Source organism: Pocillopora verrucosa, chromosome 12, assembly GCF_036669915.1.
Source record: "Pocillopora verrucosa isolate sample1 chromosome 12, ASM3666991v2, whole genome shotgun sequence".
Lineage (NCBI taxonomy): Eukaryota > Metazoa > Cnidaria > Anthozoa > Scleractinia > Pocilloporidae > Pocillopora > Pocillopora verrucosa.
Genome location: NC_089323.1, coordinates 14,837,578 through 14,855,506, shown reverse-complemented (window position 1 = coordinate 14,855,506; position 17,929 = coordinate 14,837,578). Strand labels below are relative to the sequence as shown.

The 17,929-nt window shown below is 36.5% G+C and overlaps 1 protein-coding gene across 1 annotated transcript; it reads left to right on the top strand.

The window, feature by feature from the left end:
• Positions 1–10,612: 10,612 nt before the first annotated feature.
• On the top strand, positions 10,613–16,279 carry LOC131778861 (doublesex and mab-3 related transcription factor 3, truncated). The gene is made up of 4 exons (XM_059095335.2): positions 10,613–11,177; positions 12,112–12,189; positions 12,839–12,946; positions 14,669–16,279. The coding sequence occupies exons 1-4, from the start codon at positions 10,793–10,795 to the stop codon at positions 15,373–15,375; spliced, it is 1,278 nt and encodes a 425-aa protein (XP_058951318.2). The 5' UTR covers positions 10,613–10,792; the 3' UTR covers positions 15,376–16,279.
• Positions 16,280–17,929: the final 1,650 nt, after the last annotated feature.

Here is a 17,929-nt window from a genome sequence, read left to right as displayed (position 1 = left end):
TGTAAGTGTCACCATTGAAACGAAAGGTATTAACTAACATACATGGCGCGCCTCTGTTTTCAATTATTTCAATTTCCAAGTGTGAAATTTAAGAAGATTTGTCAAATGTATATTCTATAGCTCTTTAGGTGGCAAAGCCTGCTAATTATGAAAAAATAAAGAGAGCAAAATCTAGAGTAAAAAATTCAATAAAAGCCTGAGTTAAAATAACAAATGTTTTAAGGTATTAAGCGAAGGATACAATATACCCGGCAAAATGTTTTAAATCTGCAATTTTTCCTAGTTTTCAAATGAGAAATCCAAGAAAATCATTGTTAAAGTTTGTATTCTATGGCTCTCCGGGTGGTAAACGCATATTATAGCAGTTAAAGGTTTTATGTCAAAAGTTAAATAAATATCTAACTTATTAAATCGTAAACCAGCTAAGAAGATTTCATAATTTGCTGTGGAGTCTGAAAACCAGTCAAATTTACAGAAACTTGTCAACTAAACGTTGACTGGTCTTTCCATCAAATGAAAAGCCCTTTATTTCTTCGCTTCATTCAGAAACTTCACACACATCTTTTATAAAAGCGCTTTTCAAAAGCTCTTTCCCTATTCAGTTGGACACCAGAAGGTAAATAAAAGAAAAAGGGCTTGATGCGCAATAATTGATTGAGGGTTTTTGTTACGAAATAAATGGCTATTTTGGAACCGTCGTTTGAAATGTTAATTTCGATACATTGTTGCCAAACGGCGGGTGTACGATGAAATTATCAGCTCCCTAGTTCACGCCGAACTTCATCAGCCAAAAATAAGCTGGTTAAGACATAAAATGAAAAGAGAAGACGCAATACTCAGTGAAAGATTAACAAATGTAACAAAGATTCCTGGAGATTTTTGCACCATGAGTGCAAACCGAAGCACAATAATGAACATGTGTACGATGTCCGGTTTTGTAATCAGAGTCAGCTTAACCATATGCTGCCTCATAATCAGCGAGATAATTTTTTTCTTTTTAACTTTGGTCTTTCAAAGGAGCAAAACACACTCATGCAACATATGATTAAGGTTTTGTCTTTTTCAATGGCTCACAATTTCTAAAGTCGTAAATAGTATCTATAGAAAGAGTTGTTTTTTTTTTACTCCTTTATCTCCCATAAATCATAAACAAGTAACTTGATTTCCTGAGCAATTGATCGTGGTAAAAAAACTTTACCATTACATGTTCGTAAGTCTCTTTTATTCCTTCTGGAACGAGATAAAGAGAGAGAAAGAGCGTCAAGAAGACATACCCTGGGACCGAAGTTGGTGCTGCCGTGATGTAACACCAAATTTTCCTACATCATATTCGAGGAAAATGTGTAACATTTGGAAGGGAGAATTGTTTTTATCAGTCAGATCATAAGAAAGGTTTTGTAAGTAGGTAATATCTGGAATAAAAAGTAGGCACGGTAACTTGGTTAAAAAAGGGGAAAAACTTCAAAAGAAGCGCAAACAATTTGGTCGAAAAATACATGGATTCATGATCAAATCATTTACTCTAAAAGACGTTCTGGAATTAACCTATGAGTGACCAAGACAGAATTTCTCCTTACAATATCAATACAATATCAATCAGACAAGTGATGAGAATAAAGAAAAAATATCAATTTAGGGTTGATCAGTTGATCCAATATTAGATTCTCTGAACTAACATTGTAAGAATTGTGTGGTTGACAGTAAGGAGAATTATTACAAATTTGATCTTTATATCATACATCATAGGCCGCTGACATTCATTAGGCCGTTATTCGCTGGCTGACTTGACGGAAATATGACTTTTCGTGGCAAATAAGGTTTTAAAATGAAATCTATTCTAAAAGGGGTTGACGCTCGGAAATTAAAGGCTTGTCCCCAAGACTGCAATCCTCTTGGGTTGTATGGTTGCGATTGCTACAATTATTATATTCGAGTTTGCGCAAAAAGTCATTGCCTATGTTGTTTTGCAATTTTTTTTTTATCAACCAATCAGATACTAACTGATAATAATAATAATAATAATAATAATAATAATAAAGATAATAACTATAAGGACTTTATTAACTGGATATAACACTAAACAGTTTCAAATTTATAAACTTGCGGCCGTCAAATTCAAACAAACTAGAACTGATCAACATTGTATTTAACATAAACAGAGTATTTTAAGAACCCCAACTGGTAGGAAGCAGCCTGGTTGGCTTTGAACTATAAACGTCGCTAAGGTGTTGAATTCTGGGTGACCAAAAAAAAATCCAATGGGTGGCAGGGTAAAGGGCTTTGAACCCAGACCTCCAGATGACAAGAACTTTTAGGATTGGTAAATTTCCTCGGAAAAAGCTTACTCCATTCGCGCTCGTTGGATATGTCATGGCAAATAGCTTAAGCATAATACCTGGTCAAAGCATATAACATAATACAGGCATAATGAGTAAACTTCTTAAAAATCCCTTTGATGTAGCCGGCGCGATGTCAAAAACGACCGGAAGTAAATGCAACTTTTGATTGCAAAACGACAAATAATCACGTGACTTGCGCAGCGTTTCACAAATAAAGCTGAATGAGAGTTTTGCACGAAGCAACTCAGAAACCCGAAATATTTCCACCGAATACCTTAGTTTCAAATCCAAGAAACGTAAATGGGTATGAGGGACAGACTTTTTCGAGGATGCCTACAAGTGCTTTTGAGTTCCAACGCATTGACAAGCACAATAGTTGTACAAATTTTAGAAGCGTCTTGCTGTCTGAAGCGGAGTTAGTGACGTAGGCAATGTCATCTTTCATTTTGATATGCTGAAACTGTTCTAGAGGATTTACAGGTAAAACAATTAATGTGACCAGTATCACGATTAAGTTTTGACTTAAAAATTAAGCTCGAGTTATTCAATGACGTTTTGAACACCTACCAGGTTCATGATTTGCTGTATAAAGATGAACGAAGGGAAACCCATTGTGGTCGTTTGTGCGAACTTCTGAAAGAACTTTTGCAAGAACAAAAATATCTGAAGAAATTTCAAGATAGGCAGCAACATCTTCCAAGAAATTTCTTCGGTAAGTTTACAAACCTCGCTCCGCCGGGACTTGCAAGTCAACACGAAATGTTGAAAGGTGAACAGCTCGGGTTTGATTGCTGTTTATTCTTTATCGTAAAACCTGTATTTTTTCGGGGAAAACTTTGCAGCTTTTACTATTGTGACTGAGATTACATCGGATAATATTTCTTTTCTTTTAATCTCTGTTTTCTTATTGCCGTGAAGAACCGTTAAGTGTTCGCTTCCCGCCGAAAAATCTCAGTTTGTGACGCTGGGCGCAATTATTTTCCATATGAGGTCAAACTTCAGTTTATGAGCTGATAATTGGGATTGATTAAGCCAATTAGACCACTAGAAATGCAATATATACCTCACAGGGGTTGAAAATTCAATAAAAACCTTGTAGTATTCCTTACATCGAGGACCGTTGCATCCCAACTCCAATAACTATTTCGATAAGCTGCTGCCGTTGTGGTAATGGGCGGCTGCGCCCTGGAAAGGGCCGTCATGCGAATAACTGACAGCAGTAAGAGGTCTTATAGGCATCGATAGACCGCCTGTATCAGGCCTTTATCGAGAACTTGCAACTCTTTGCCATTAACTCTAGCACTTTTGGGTTGAAAAATTCCTCAATGTAGAATTAATATCTTGAGGTTTATTTTATTTGGTCTCTCTTGTAAACGTTTGAAAAAGCTCTTATTGGGCTGATTAATATGGTTCATGACACCGGGACTTTCATCATATACAGTGTCTAATCTAGGATTTCCAGCTAGGGGGGTAATGTGTCCCAGTTAACAATCTTCAGAGGGACGTAATCAACCCTCCCCCCACCCCCCCCCCCCATAGCGTTTATTCAAACTAGTGCCCAGGAACCTCGCAAAATTGAGCCTTTTACGTACGTCATATTCCCTGGATTTTGGTACTTGCTTCATTTTTAATCTTCCGAAATTTAAACCAAAATATTGTTTTGAGAAGATTTTGTACGAGGTGAAATTGCATTTCCTTATTTCATTTTCTTTTGAAACACAATTTGAAGTGCGCCTAAATGACCCAGGACAGGTATTTTGAGGGAACATATTTGGTCATACCGCGGCAATCTCGCAATGGCGTGCTTTAGATCAGACACTGCATATAGGGTCTGTTTGTTACATAGGCGTTATCTAAAAAAACATTCCACTATTTTCTTACACCACTTTCGCTAAAATTCAGTCTTCGTTATGTTCGCGGGAATCCAATAACGATTCTTCGTGATAAAGGGGCTCTTTGTTTTAGTCTCCACGGTTACAGCGATTTTCAGTCTAGCTACAAAAACTGTCTGAGTTGCTTTTTGAGGACGTAATAGACTTTTCTGAGCCATTTAAGTGAACATGAGCATCAGTTTAAAACGTCCACACGTTAACCCTTTCACTCCCAGATCTCATGAGTAATTCTCTTTACTGTCTACCGTACAATTTTTATGATATTAGTTCGGAGAATTTGGTATTGGATCTACTGAGAATCCTCTATTTGACATTTTTCTTGATTCTCGTCACTTGTCTGCTTGCTATTGTTTGATACTGTGAGGAGAAATTCTATTTCGGTCACTCATGGAACTTTAAGTGTTAAATGACATTTTACCGACTTATCTATGATCTATTTGAGCGTTTCTCCTCAATAACAATGTCAATTATTTTTAAACGTATTCAGGGGCAATATATGATCTTGATAGGTGAATTTATTCTGAAAATATTCGAGAATTGAAGCGGATTCATGATACGTGGAGGAGGTATGCAGCGTATCTGGAAGAGGTACGCAGCGTTCTGCCTTTTCAGGCAGTATACGGTGAAATTCACCACTATTAGAACCTCTTACCACCGCCTAAAATCGCTTGGAATTCTTAAAAATTCAATAAGTTAAAGGATTGGTCTTTCGTTTACCTGTCGCGCTCTAACTATGATAGGTCACTGTTCGTGCCTCTTCAAAAATCGAGACTGGCTCTTTTAAATTTTATATTTGCAATCTGTATCATTCTTCTCTGTCTACAATCATCCTCGTTTATCTTGGTGTTATGCTGGTTTAGTTAATTCTTCTTGCCCCTTTCTTAACCTTTCCATGTCTGTCCCCTTTACGTATACCGAGAGCTGGTACCCACGTCATTTGCGCTTTGGTTGAGCTTTCGTTTGTTAGTATAGGCACAAATCATATAAAAAGATTTCTTTCCTTCCTGAAACAGCCCCTCTGAGTGCTTTTTTAGCTTTCTCCTCCTTTTTAAGTTCTTCTTCCTGGTGTGATGTGTCCACCTGAATTAAAATACCTTGCAAAGGCAACATTGGTAGAAAACATCAAGTCTCCTTATGACTTTGTCTGTCTCAGTACCACACTTATGTCTACCAGCTTCGCTTTAGTTGAAGTTAACCATGCTCATCATTAAATAAGCATTTAAACTATCGATACGCAACTTACTGAACAAAAAAAATCAAAATAAGAATGATTTGCTACACCTAACAGCGACACGTTCTATCCTTCAAATTGGAAGCAACTATCACTTTTAGTAATTATAACTGATGTTCGCTATTGTTTTAGGCTTATTCAGGGGAAAATTATATTACTCTTCGACTCACATTTCCACGTGGATTTTAATTGATCGCATTTACATATAAAAACATCCATAAAAATCAAAATTGTGTGATTTTTGACAAGCTGAGAAGCTATCAGGGCTACTTTGAATTAAATCAAACACTGGACACGGTTTTCCTCTTGATCTAAAACGTGCGTGGTCGCTCGCGTTTGGTCACGTCGAGCATCATTTCCTACACTAGAACGTGTTTGATTCTTGAAACTCCTACAACAAGTAGTTTCTTCAACGAAATTGGGCTTTTCAGCCTTTTTTTTAAAATAACCAATCATTGTAGTCATTTTTGCGGCTTTCTTTTTAGGCTGTGCCAAATAATTATAATTTATAATCATACGATGCGAATCAAAAGCAAAGTTAAGTCGAGAATGAAATTATATGATATTAATGAGAGAAGTATTCCGGTTTTGTTTTAATACTTTAAAAGTTCTTTTAACATTAATATCTGTTCTTTCTGCTACGGTTTTTATGTGCCTATTGTTGAGTTGTAATCTTAAAGATATCAAAATTTGCTCCATTGATCAGGCGCGAGTAGCCTTTAATTCATTTTCATTCATCCAATTTCAACCACAGGTGCCCAGCTCTGTTAACCAAAATCTTTTGCTAATCTTTTGTTATTGAACCCGGTTTTCCCAAGCCCTGTACGTGACTAACTTTGTAAACATACTAATGGCGAAAGAATGGAGTTTGAGCCACGAGTTGCTAATAAACATTTGTTACAAAATAACTGTCTGTTTCTGAGATTCCTCGGTGCGTTGTAAATATTCAGAAACAAAACTGAAAATGCGAGAGTGCCGTAGTTTTGTCATCAAGCGGATTAGATGCCGTGGAACATCATTTTTCGTACTTTTCCTGTCTGATTATCCTTTTCTACCGACTTGAAAATGCGATTTGCCTTTAACAAGAACCCGATAATTGAGTGATCCATTCACGATGAAAAATTTCGCTTAATTTACACCGCACAATTGTTTTAAGTTCCTTGTCATTTATTTTCAATTTGTACGTAGCGATTCTTACAAACCTGTCCCACGAGGCCACCTGAAGTAACTTAATGAGCGTAACCTCCTGAAAAAAGATTTTAATTTGAAACAGACCTTTCGGTCTGGCCATTGTTGTAGTAAATCTTGTAGTGTTTAAATTAGAGAAAATCCGCTGAAACTATTTCATCTTGTTGCATTGTTTTTGTTACAGAAAGTTCGCCTTGTTACTTAAGTTCTGAAAGGACATGAAACAATCTTACTTGCCGCATTTTTCTGATTCAAATCTGAGTCGTATCTGCGTGGAACGTTAAATATTGTCTGCCGTCTAACTTTGTATTTATATTCCCTTGATTCTGCTAATGCATGTTTAGGAAATTTAGCGGTTTAAAGGTGCTGTTGATGCATTTGATACCAGCATCTTTTCGAAGTTGTTTTATAATCAAATTGCAATTCTGCAAGCGATCAAAACTGCAAGAATAGATGATATTCCTCCTGGACACGACTCAATTAAAGCAAAAATCTTACGCAAAAAAGAAAGGGGGATGAAGGTGGTGGATTGCATGAATAAAAACGTACCTATTAAATTTTAATTGGTGGTAGACTTTATGCTTTTGATAGATTGTTCGTGATTGGAATTGTAATTACAAATGTTATGTAACGATTTTTAACTGAGAACATCTTTGTAGAATGTCAAACTGCTCCATTGCTGTAGTTTAGTTTAGCTTTTCCAAAATATCGTGCGTGTTGAAGAGGCTAACAGGAATAAAGCTCAAAATTTGCATGCAATATACAACAATAGCATAATATTGCGTTAAAAGAATATTTTTCTTTCATAAGGAACGCGTGTGAATCCTTATCTTCTCGCCTTTCATTTGTATTTTTTAACAGCCATTTATCTCGTTCTTTCTTCTTTGGCTCAATAGTACATTTAAAGCTGTCTTTTTTTTCTCGATTTTTGCTTGCACATTATTTGTTTAACTGCTAGCTCGGTAAAGCTATTACAATATACAAGTAAGTTTGTGGTTGACGGAGAGAGAAATGTGAGTCTTATATTGTGTTATCGGATAACTACGAGCGGCCCACCCTTAGGAAGTATAGCAACACCTCTTATATAGGTAAAGAACACGAAAATCAATTGCTTATCTCAGCTTTCGCTTATCTTCCACACACAAGAAGGCGAAAACTGGCATTAAATACCATTTTAAAATCCGCGTCACAATACAGTTTCCGCTGCTATGGGCAATGAACTCTTCGACACGTTACTTAAGAGGGAAGCTAAATGTTAGCTAAACCGTAAAATTGGTTATCGCTTCAAGTCTTATGTCGATGTTATCGAAGGAGTTAACAGGATCTTAGGTTGGCTCTGCACGCAAGCTTTTACTTGAAAAGAAAGATTTGCAACGCTATCGTGGTCGAGTTATCGAGCCATTCGAGGCCCGGGTTGTTTTGAGTTATATTTTGAGATGAAAGGACGAGTAAAATGAGAAGCATCATCCATTAGGTAAAAAATAAAATCAAATTAGAAACTTCCTCAATTCTCTGATGCTTAATTGACTCAGTGTGAAGGCATATTCTCCACTAAGGAACACGCGTTCTAGAAATCATGTAACAAATTAGGTTGTATTTCTAACCTGGAATCTATTTCCTTTTATTTTTCTGGAAGTTTATCAATCTACTTGTTCTTTTGGAGAATCAAGTATATTATATACATTAATGAAATTAATTTCTTAAAATAAACTGACAAATTATGGCTTGAGATGTCCTGTGGACTCCAGAAAGTTTTGCGGACATCGCATATAAAGAGAACTTAGCTGTAATTTACTCAGATAGAGGGGAAAGAAAGCTTTTTAATATGATTTTCGAATGAAAATCCCACTTTCCGTTATTGAATAAGCTTATTTGTAGAAAACCACCCAAAGACAATGGTTGTTGGAAGAAATATAATCATTAAGTTTAACCTCATCTATGGGAGTTGAAACCATACCGAGTTTTAACAGCATGAAAACTATGTTATCAACTCGCTTCGTACCGGTCAAAATTTCACAGCTAATTTTCGGTTATTAGTTCTAAAAAACACAAACTGAAAAGTACTTGCAATTGGTATCTAAACAATAGAAGGATGTATTTTCTTGCCGGATGCAACGTAGTTGATGCACTGAAGTGAATTCAGGCCCTAATTTTCTGCTTGTAAATAGTTCTTTCAATTCAAGAAAAATATAGAAAATACAGTTCAAAACACTGGGCTTAGCTTGAATTGTTGACAAAAGCGAAAACATTTATGACTGAGTCTCATTTCTAATTTTGGAAAAATCATCTTTTTTCCTACAATATATATATATATGTTTTTTATCTCGTTAAAACCTTAATGAGCTTTGCTGAACGCTCCGGGTTTTGACTTTGTTCTAAAAACCTACAGCTGATAAAATCTCGAATGAAACGTGATAGCGCTAAGTGTGACGAGGAAACTGTTGCGGCGACTTTTACATAAAGATATATCAACGAATATCAAAAGGCGAAGAAAATTGACTTTAATGTTAAATTATACAAATCAAATTTACAGCGCTCTAGAGGGGTGACTTAGCAGATAACATCAACAAATTACTCTGTACTTTCGGAAAAAGAGAAAAAAACGCCTGGTTTCAAATGAATTAGGGACGGACGGTTATTTTCAAGATTCGGGTGTAACGGATATTTTTCCAATGCGGGAAAACAAAATGAATATAGACCAAAAAAAATTGTTAACTCGTTGAGACAATGTAACGGAGAGGCGCTCGGCAAAAGCTTATTTAATTTTGTTTTAATGGCAGGAGGTTAAAATGTCGCCGTAATAATTCAATCTAACCCAATATATCTTAAAAATACGCTATGAATAACTGTTTAGGAGGCAGCGACGGTACGTTTCTAGCTTGGCCACCTGCGTTGTCATCGATTTTTAGCTGTTTATTTGAGTTTATCAGTCCTCTCCTGTTTTGTTATTCTTTTGAAATTAAACCAAGAAGTTTATGTTTGATCGGAGAATAAAACGCAGCAAAACCGGACGGGGAAAAGTACACACAAGTCCAAGCACATGCATTAAAGAGGAAAGTTCATTTTTTTAAATGTGATTCAAAGAACTTCAAACGTTGTTTGCTCTGTTTATTTTCGAATGCTTAAGTGTTATAATGAGAGTGCAATTATTTCCCTTATGAAATTATAAAGCAATTTGAATTCGCTTCAAGGTGCCATAAGGAAGGCGAAAATGAATTATTAATTCACTTTGGACAGGAAGCGAGTTTTAATACAAGACTAACTCTCAAAGGGACTTCCTTTTTGTGAAAAGGGAATTTATATGATAAAACAAACTCCACGACGTCTGAAATCACCCCGAAGTTTTAATTACACTTAAAAGGCGCGTATGTTCATTGATTAAGAGATTAAAGAACATATCACGGGGGAAAATTTGAGGAAATAGCGACATGCCAAGTTCAAAACACCTCTAGTAAGTAATCAACGATATTCGACCTCTTGATTTGTTGTTAAAATTGTTGTTGCTCTAAGATAAGAGGCAATCTGATTAATAAAACCTCCCCATACATTATATTCCGTTGCGTGCTCTCGATACATTACGAAATACTCTGTCGATTACTTTTATTTTCATGCCTTTTCAAAGGGGAGCCTTGCTCTTTTGATCTTATTAAGTTGAAACTTAACAGGCGACTGGATTGTGTTTTTGGAGGGGATCTCAATTTTTTTATGTCGCTCCCTTTTACGGCTTTTGTTTGCCAGTGTTTACGGATAAAGTTTTCTTTTTTTTGAGTCGGACTTCACCTGCTGTCTTCAACGCATACACTGAAATGACCACCGCTTTAAAAACCAACGGCGCAGGTGTCCCCCCGCACGACAATACTTGACCAATAAACGGACGTTTTTAACAAAAGAATCTTTCGGCTCATTAGCTCCGTAAGTGACATGAATCTCTGTGAGCGACCAATCACGCTTACAGTTGCGTTTTTCTTTGGCGACGAGCTCTTGTGGCCGCGTCTATATAAAACAGTATCAACTTTACATTCCAACTTGTATATCGATACGATATCTCACAACACAAGCGACTTGGTCTTCAACGGGGTTCATAACCAGGCGATACGCTGTGTGCACAACGAAAAACAACAGTCAGTAAGCGGAGAGGCACAATGAGTTATTCTTCCCAAAGCGGCAGTTTAACAAGCAACGTTACTACAACTAGTAGCGAACGAAATAGCCCGATCAGTAAAGAAGCCGAGAAAAAACGCACTCCAAAGTGCGCGCGCTGTCGGAACCACGGCTTCGATTCTATCTTGAAGGGCCACAAGGGATTCTGCCGATGGAGGGACTGCATGTGCCCAAAATGTCTTCTGATTGCGGAACGACAGCGCGTTCTCGCAGCTCAGGTAGCGCTACGCCGCCAGCAGATGCAGGAACAGCGCAGCCCGCTACCCCCGGGAGATGTGTTCACGGCTTTGACTAGAGTTGGCGGTAGCAACAATCAGAGTCCTTCGCCGCGAAGTCCTTCTCCGACTTCCACTAGCGCCGAACCAGGTAAAAACATTTGAAATATCTTTTTATCACTTAACAAACGAATTTGCTTTAAGCAACCATCTGATCTCAAACAAGCAATTAAGTAAAGAAAAAAAGCGCAATTGCGGATGGAAAATGTCTTGAAAATTGAAGTTTTCTACTCAGTCTAAGGCTTCTTGAAATTGTTTTTAACGGCTTCAAAGACATCTAGCAACTTCTTTCACGCTTAAATGAAATAAAAAAAAAAAACATAACCACAACCTGTGCGCTTTCTTGTACAATTGACTGCACCTAAGTTTGTAGCAAAAAGTTTCAACTTGAAAGAGCACAAAAGCCCTTAATGAGCACAGTTTTAATAACATCACTTTTTCGCCTATGTAATCACGCGCAACTCTACTTACTTCTTAGAAAACCGAATCGAAATTGTTGATTTTCTTAAAAACTTTCCTCAGCTTGTAAATTTTGCTAAGTGCAAGCCAGAGCTCGGTGTATGATTTGAAGTTGTCGCGACAACTTCAAATCGATGTATTATCATTAAAGCTTTGATACACCATTTCAAGGTGTTTCATTCTGTGGTTTTTCGTTTGAATTATCCATCAAGCAGTCACCATATGTTACCGACGTGGGCTGATTAAAACTAAAATAAAAGATAGCAGACCTCACAAAAAGGCAGAGATAAAAAGACTAAATCAAAAACTAATCCAATAATTGAAGGAAATCAGCCATTATAGAAAATTCCACACTCCAATGATTTTTGGGTAATTTCATGTCTGCCTTTGGAACGATTCCAAACGGCCTAGCAACTTCTATAAACACACTACAATTTGTTTCATTTTCTGGTTCTTGTTAATGAGTGAGAGATAAATTTCGAGCCATTTCGCTCGCATCCAAGCAGGCCATGTGTTACTTATCGAAAGAGGAAAGTATGTTTTTGTTTTTCATTATTATTTTGCAGAGATAAAGAAAGAAGCCTCGTCCCCTGTGAGAGAAATTTGCCCCGAACCGATTCCTGTCACGAATACGGCATTTGCAGGTGAATTTTAAGTTGTCATGCTGAAACTTGCCATTGTTTTACAAAAATATAGATATGTATTTATAATTTCTGGTATGACAATTCAATAGAAAACCCGGCGAGTGAAGATTGGGCTGAAACCATGAGATACACTGTAAATTACATCATTTTTTGTATCAATGTTATTTCTTACGAGGAAATGCGGTTTTAATTTCAGTTGCTTTTGAAGAAAAGGAAACGAAACGTGGCACCCTTAAGCTTCTAAAAGAATGCTTTATCATTTTAAGGATGAAAAATTGCGTGAAGAGGGCGGAAACAGGCACATTTCATCCATATCTCATAATTCTTTTAAAAAAAAAACACGGTCACAAGGAAAGCCTATATGCTGGTAGAAAATTTGCATAGATAAGGAAATTTGCAAAAAAAAATACCGAACTACGAAGTTTGTTTTTCCCATAACAACCACGAGAGAAAACAGTGAATGGATACACTTTAATTTCCTCTGGACAATTATTTTGGAAACATTCACCTAATAACAAGATGAAGAATAATATTTTACAGCGTTTGAGGATAAATGACACGACACTCTATTCATCACTATAAAGTTAAACACCAAAATTCTGCCAGAGAGCGCTATATCCTCATTGTGAAATAATACTTTTGTTTTCAGATCACCAGCATACTGCCTTTATTGGATCTTCGCACAAGGATGGACACACTGAGTGTACCTGCTCGGCTTTCAGACCTTTTACGGGCGTTTTGCCTCATCATTTGCAAGGTGCAACAATTCACCATTCTGATAATTTTTATTTAATTACTGAAAGATTCTCAAAGAATCATATTTGTATTTAAATAAGACGGGTCATGCTTGAATTCATCACAATGATGATAAAGCCTTTTAAAAGACACATTCGCGGTCGGGCTGTTGATTCAAAGCCCAACTATAGGATTACGGCAAAGTATTTATCCAAAACGCCGCAAAAAACGACATCCAGTCTGGTGCTAAATAGATGTCGGCCTTCAAAGTAGCTTATGCTTTGAATGAAGTTTTCATAGATAATATATGTTTTGTTATTGTGCTGTTTTGACTTCAAGCTCTGACACCACAGTTGACAGTTGCGAAAAGATTAGCGCTATCCAAAATCGATAAAGTATGAACGTTTTTCTTTTCTGTATCTTTCTAGTTTAATTTTGAACAGGCTCTCATTAAAATTTTCTTATCTTTTGTGGGGTATCCAGTTGCGTTGATCAGCGAGACTAAAAAAATTACTAAATTTGGTCTGAATAATGCTTGAAAAGCAGCACACACACCTGCTCGACGGCCGTTTTATGTGATTCTCGTTCATTTCAAGGCGATCTTAATCCCTGCTGAGTTTGGCAGGCAGAATTTTGCTCTTTAGCCATTCAATTAGGAAAAGAAAATTAAAATTTCCCCCCTGAATTCCGCCCGCAAGCCAATTCTAGCTTGTTTTGGTATTGCAAACTTATTTTAACTTTTAAAAATATATTAGTTTTGGAAACAAGCAATTCTTTCAATTTCCTCCTCTGCCATTTGCCAATGTTGCAAGTAACTGTTTTGAAAGGGTCTTTGCTATAATTTCAAAATGGGCGATTTATTTGTATCATGCACTCTATCCAAATGAAGCAATATTTTGCTGCTTAGTTTCACGTTAAAAAGATATTAAAATATCATTTTCGCTGTCTAGAGGCGATAAAAATGCAACGAAATTCAACACTGTAGACTAATCTTGACAAATTACGCAGTAAATTTGAGAAGCGCTCTTTTAGGACCAGCCAAGTGTCCTGGAGTACCAAGACCTTTTAGAATTCGGCTCAGTTTTCCTGTTTAAATCATTCTCCTGGAATGGAAAGAAACATTGTAAATTGGGGAACATATATTTACGTTCGACAATGGCCCAATTAAGAGCCAAGTTGTTGTCGTTTCTACAACTCTTGTAGATTTTAAGGAAATTATAGAAATTCTATACGCTAGTTTTTCCTATTTACGACCGCATTAGGGAAAATGCTATTGGCGTCATATTTTTCGACAGAAAAAGTAACAATTTGAATCATTTTTGCGATAAAAATGTCTAGATTCTTAGACGTTTAAGATTAATTTTGAACAGAAGGTTTTCTTCGATTCTCAAATTCGAAACAGATTAAAGCGATGCAGCACAGCTTTAAAGAAACTAGTCACAACTGCTCGGGAAAATTTGAACTTTTCAAGAGGAGTAGAATTAGCCTAGAAGTACACCTTTCCAACCGCTTAAACGTGCGTCTAAATTATTAAGATGTTACAGTTTTCCATCAGAAGCGTTTATATTGTCCTTAAACTTATGAATTTTGGGCAATAAATATTATCTAGGTTCGTGGGAACCTTAACCGTATTCGTTAACCCACCTTTGATTGTCGGTTTAACACAAAACTTAACAATTCTTTCAGCATTGAACTTGTTACACATCAACTGAATCAAACTATCTCTTCTGTTGCATCTGCATAGGACTGAAAAGAAAGTCTCCAAGCGAGGTTGGCACTGATATGAATCATGGATTCAACCAAGCAACTCTCCTCAGGGAAGCGCAAGAAAAACGCTGTCGCTACTCAAGTGAGTACGAACCGTCCGAAAAACCTTCCATGCATTTCGCGGGTCAGCGACGTCCGTCGGCGATCGAACTGTTAATACGAGTTTTCCCGAAGATCAAAGTTAGTGTCTTACAACTAATTTTACACTCATGTGGCGGCGATTTGGGACAAGCAATCGAAGAAGTTTTCGCGCGCTACAAAAGTGAGGCAGCCAGCGTTTTTATGGGAGTACCGAATCCTTGGACGCGCTTGCCGCAAGACGCCGTCAGAGAATACCATCACCCAGCTCTTCGCCCAGACAGTTTCAAATACATCCGCAGCAACGAGACTTTCGTAGGAAGCCCAAAGTCTGCTTTTACCCCAATTTCAACCCTCTCTAAAGCCCATTTTATAAACACGTCCTCAGGGAACGTCCCTTACGCTTTAGACACGGGAAGAAGTAAAGAAAACTTTCCAATTTCATTTCTGTTTGACTCTGCGAGGATCAATGCTTCGTTAACAAGGCCTCAGGCCTTGGTTTTGAATAAAAATAAAGATGGCGAAGGTGTTACCGAAATAATAGAGGATATAAAGACCGGTGGCGATTTGATAGCAGAGAGTCCGAGAAATGATAAAGAAAAGTAACTTTATTTAAAAATTCAGTTTTCCGCATGGAAGAATATTTATGTTGAAATTAGTGCTTAAAAATGACAGCAGCCCCTCGCAATTATTAAATACTAAATATGCGTCCTTCGGACTAAGATTATAAGGTATATGAGGCTTCATTTGAAGCTCTGGAAACTTAAGCGAAACTATAAAAATTTTAATCCAAAGTATCTCAAGAAGAATAAGAAATAATACCGTTGTTAGTTTTAAATGTCTGCGGCGACTTTAAATTGCAAATATAATTAATAGCAAAATATGTTTTAAAAGGAAAATTTGAAGTTCTATATAAATTTATTCATGTGTCAAAGAAAACTATGCTGTCACATCTGGTGTTCTTAGCACCGAAATCAAAGGATTTTCCTGTTGCAAAACGATAAAATACTGGCAAAATCAGCTCAAAAAGATATCGACTTGATGCACCTTAAGATGTTTATTCCATGAGAGAATTATTCATCGCCTCAAATTATCCTCCCGTTTCGTTTAATGTCCGCACAAGCTTTGCAAAATGTCTCTCACGCACTTTTCCTACGAGATAGGCAATTGAAAAATTGAATAAAAGTTAGCGAGGTCGAAAGATGAAATGTCGCTCTACGGGCCCCAAAAGAAAATTAATAAATGCATTCATGACCTGATCAAAGGTATGGGAAAATTACAATGAACGACCTCGGTAAGCTGCTTTTTACTTGACTGTCATCTTGTAATAACGTATTTATTTCGGAAGACCAGGCTTCCGAAAAAAGCATGTTTTAAACAATAATCATTTCTCCGCAACGAGTTACAAATCGTTCGCCGCAACACTAAATCCTCTATGTAAAATTGTAAAGAATATTTAGAAAAACAGAAGGGAAGTACTTTTCACTTCCAATATAATAAAAAACTCATTTTGCTGAATAATATGGTTTGTATTTATTGATTCCAACTGGTTTTGTCGGCTTGACGTTTCAAAACAACGCGAAATTACCGATCAAAAACTTTTTAAGAAAAATGTTGATTACGAGGAAGACCTAATTTTGAACTAAGATTTTTACCTTCAGCACAATGCGAAAATTCACTGGTCCTTCAAAAAAAAATTTTTAATCTTTCAGTATTTTGCGGCACAAAAGGAGATCGCAAATGAATTGAATTTTTGGTCGAAGTTAAATATTCAAGTTCCTTTTCTTCAAGATTTGAATGGGTTCTGTTTGCTTAGACTTCAAATTACACCAATATTAATTTGTGTTATAGTTCATTGAATAAAACTCTCTGTCTGTGTTTTATTATTTTTTTTTCTTACACATGGCTGTGAAGAGGACTGTGGCGATTTTTTTTTTCTGCTTGGATTCGATTCAGAAGAAAAAGACACACGTAGCGAACCCAATTTATTCGATTTTGAGTTTGCAGGTTTAATTTCACCTAAGCGTTAACGAACAGTTAATACGAGAATAAGATCTGACAAAGCCTCGAGCAAAACTACTCATACATAAATAATTTGGCCGCCTTTGTCTTTGCCAAACACGACCGACAAAAGAATATAAACTTTGTGAACAAAATGAAAGCAAAACATTACTGAGGAAAACAAGACCTGTTCAAAGCCGGAAATTATACGCAAAACATCAATACCGTAAACAATATAAATGGCGAGTAATTTGAAAATTTTTAGCAGGTGTCTTCAGTGGTGATAGAACTAAAATCCGGCAGGCTTTATATCAGCTTTTTTTCACCTGGTGTAGTCATTTTTGCCTTTAGTCGGTTTATTTACAAACTTAATGGTGCTCAAATGGCTTATTCCATTCGCATTAGGGACAGAAAACGTCGATTTAATGACTTCAACGTGAAAAAGTGCTTACAGTCGGTCCTTTGATGTGGAAATTGGAGCCGACCAGTGTGACGTTATTGTAATCCAACAAATACATAGTTTGCGGATTTTTCACAGTGAGAATTCTGTTTTTCCTTTGTATAAGGCTGGGGCTTGTGTGTTTTGTTTATTCGCTGATCAATCATTTTGTTTCCTTTAGGGCGGTTTCTTAACTCGTACAACACACTCTTAGGACCGAGGGAGAAATAACTTTTATTAAACACTGTCGTTCAATCGAAAATATCTTTGAAGGGTGAAATTCTTGCTTTGATATATTGCGTATTAAATAAAGATCGCTGGCCAAAATTTTGATATTCCTGTTAATGACGATGCAAAATTTACATGAGAACTGAAAGATCTTGTTGCGATTTTCTGTTGTTCTAAGAAAAAAGAAAAGAAAAGAAAAAGGCCCTAGCGAGTTTTAGAATGCATCTCAGTGGAAAATTCAAATTGGATTGTTTCTGAATCTATTCTTCCGACAAGTTACGAATAAGGTTGAAGCTGTCAAATTTGATATTATTTTGTAACTTGCATTAATAAAATCTAGATTTCGGCGAGCTTGTTCATTAAAAGGTTTACAAAAAAATGCGCTACTGACTTCGAATGACTCAAATTAATATCAAAATTTAATATCATGCTCTTGGTAATGCCGGAAAGTCTTGTTTCTTAATGCGGGTAAATAACTTATGTGTAATATTA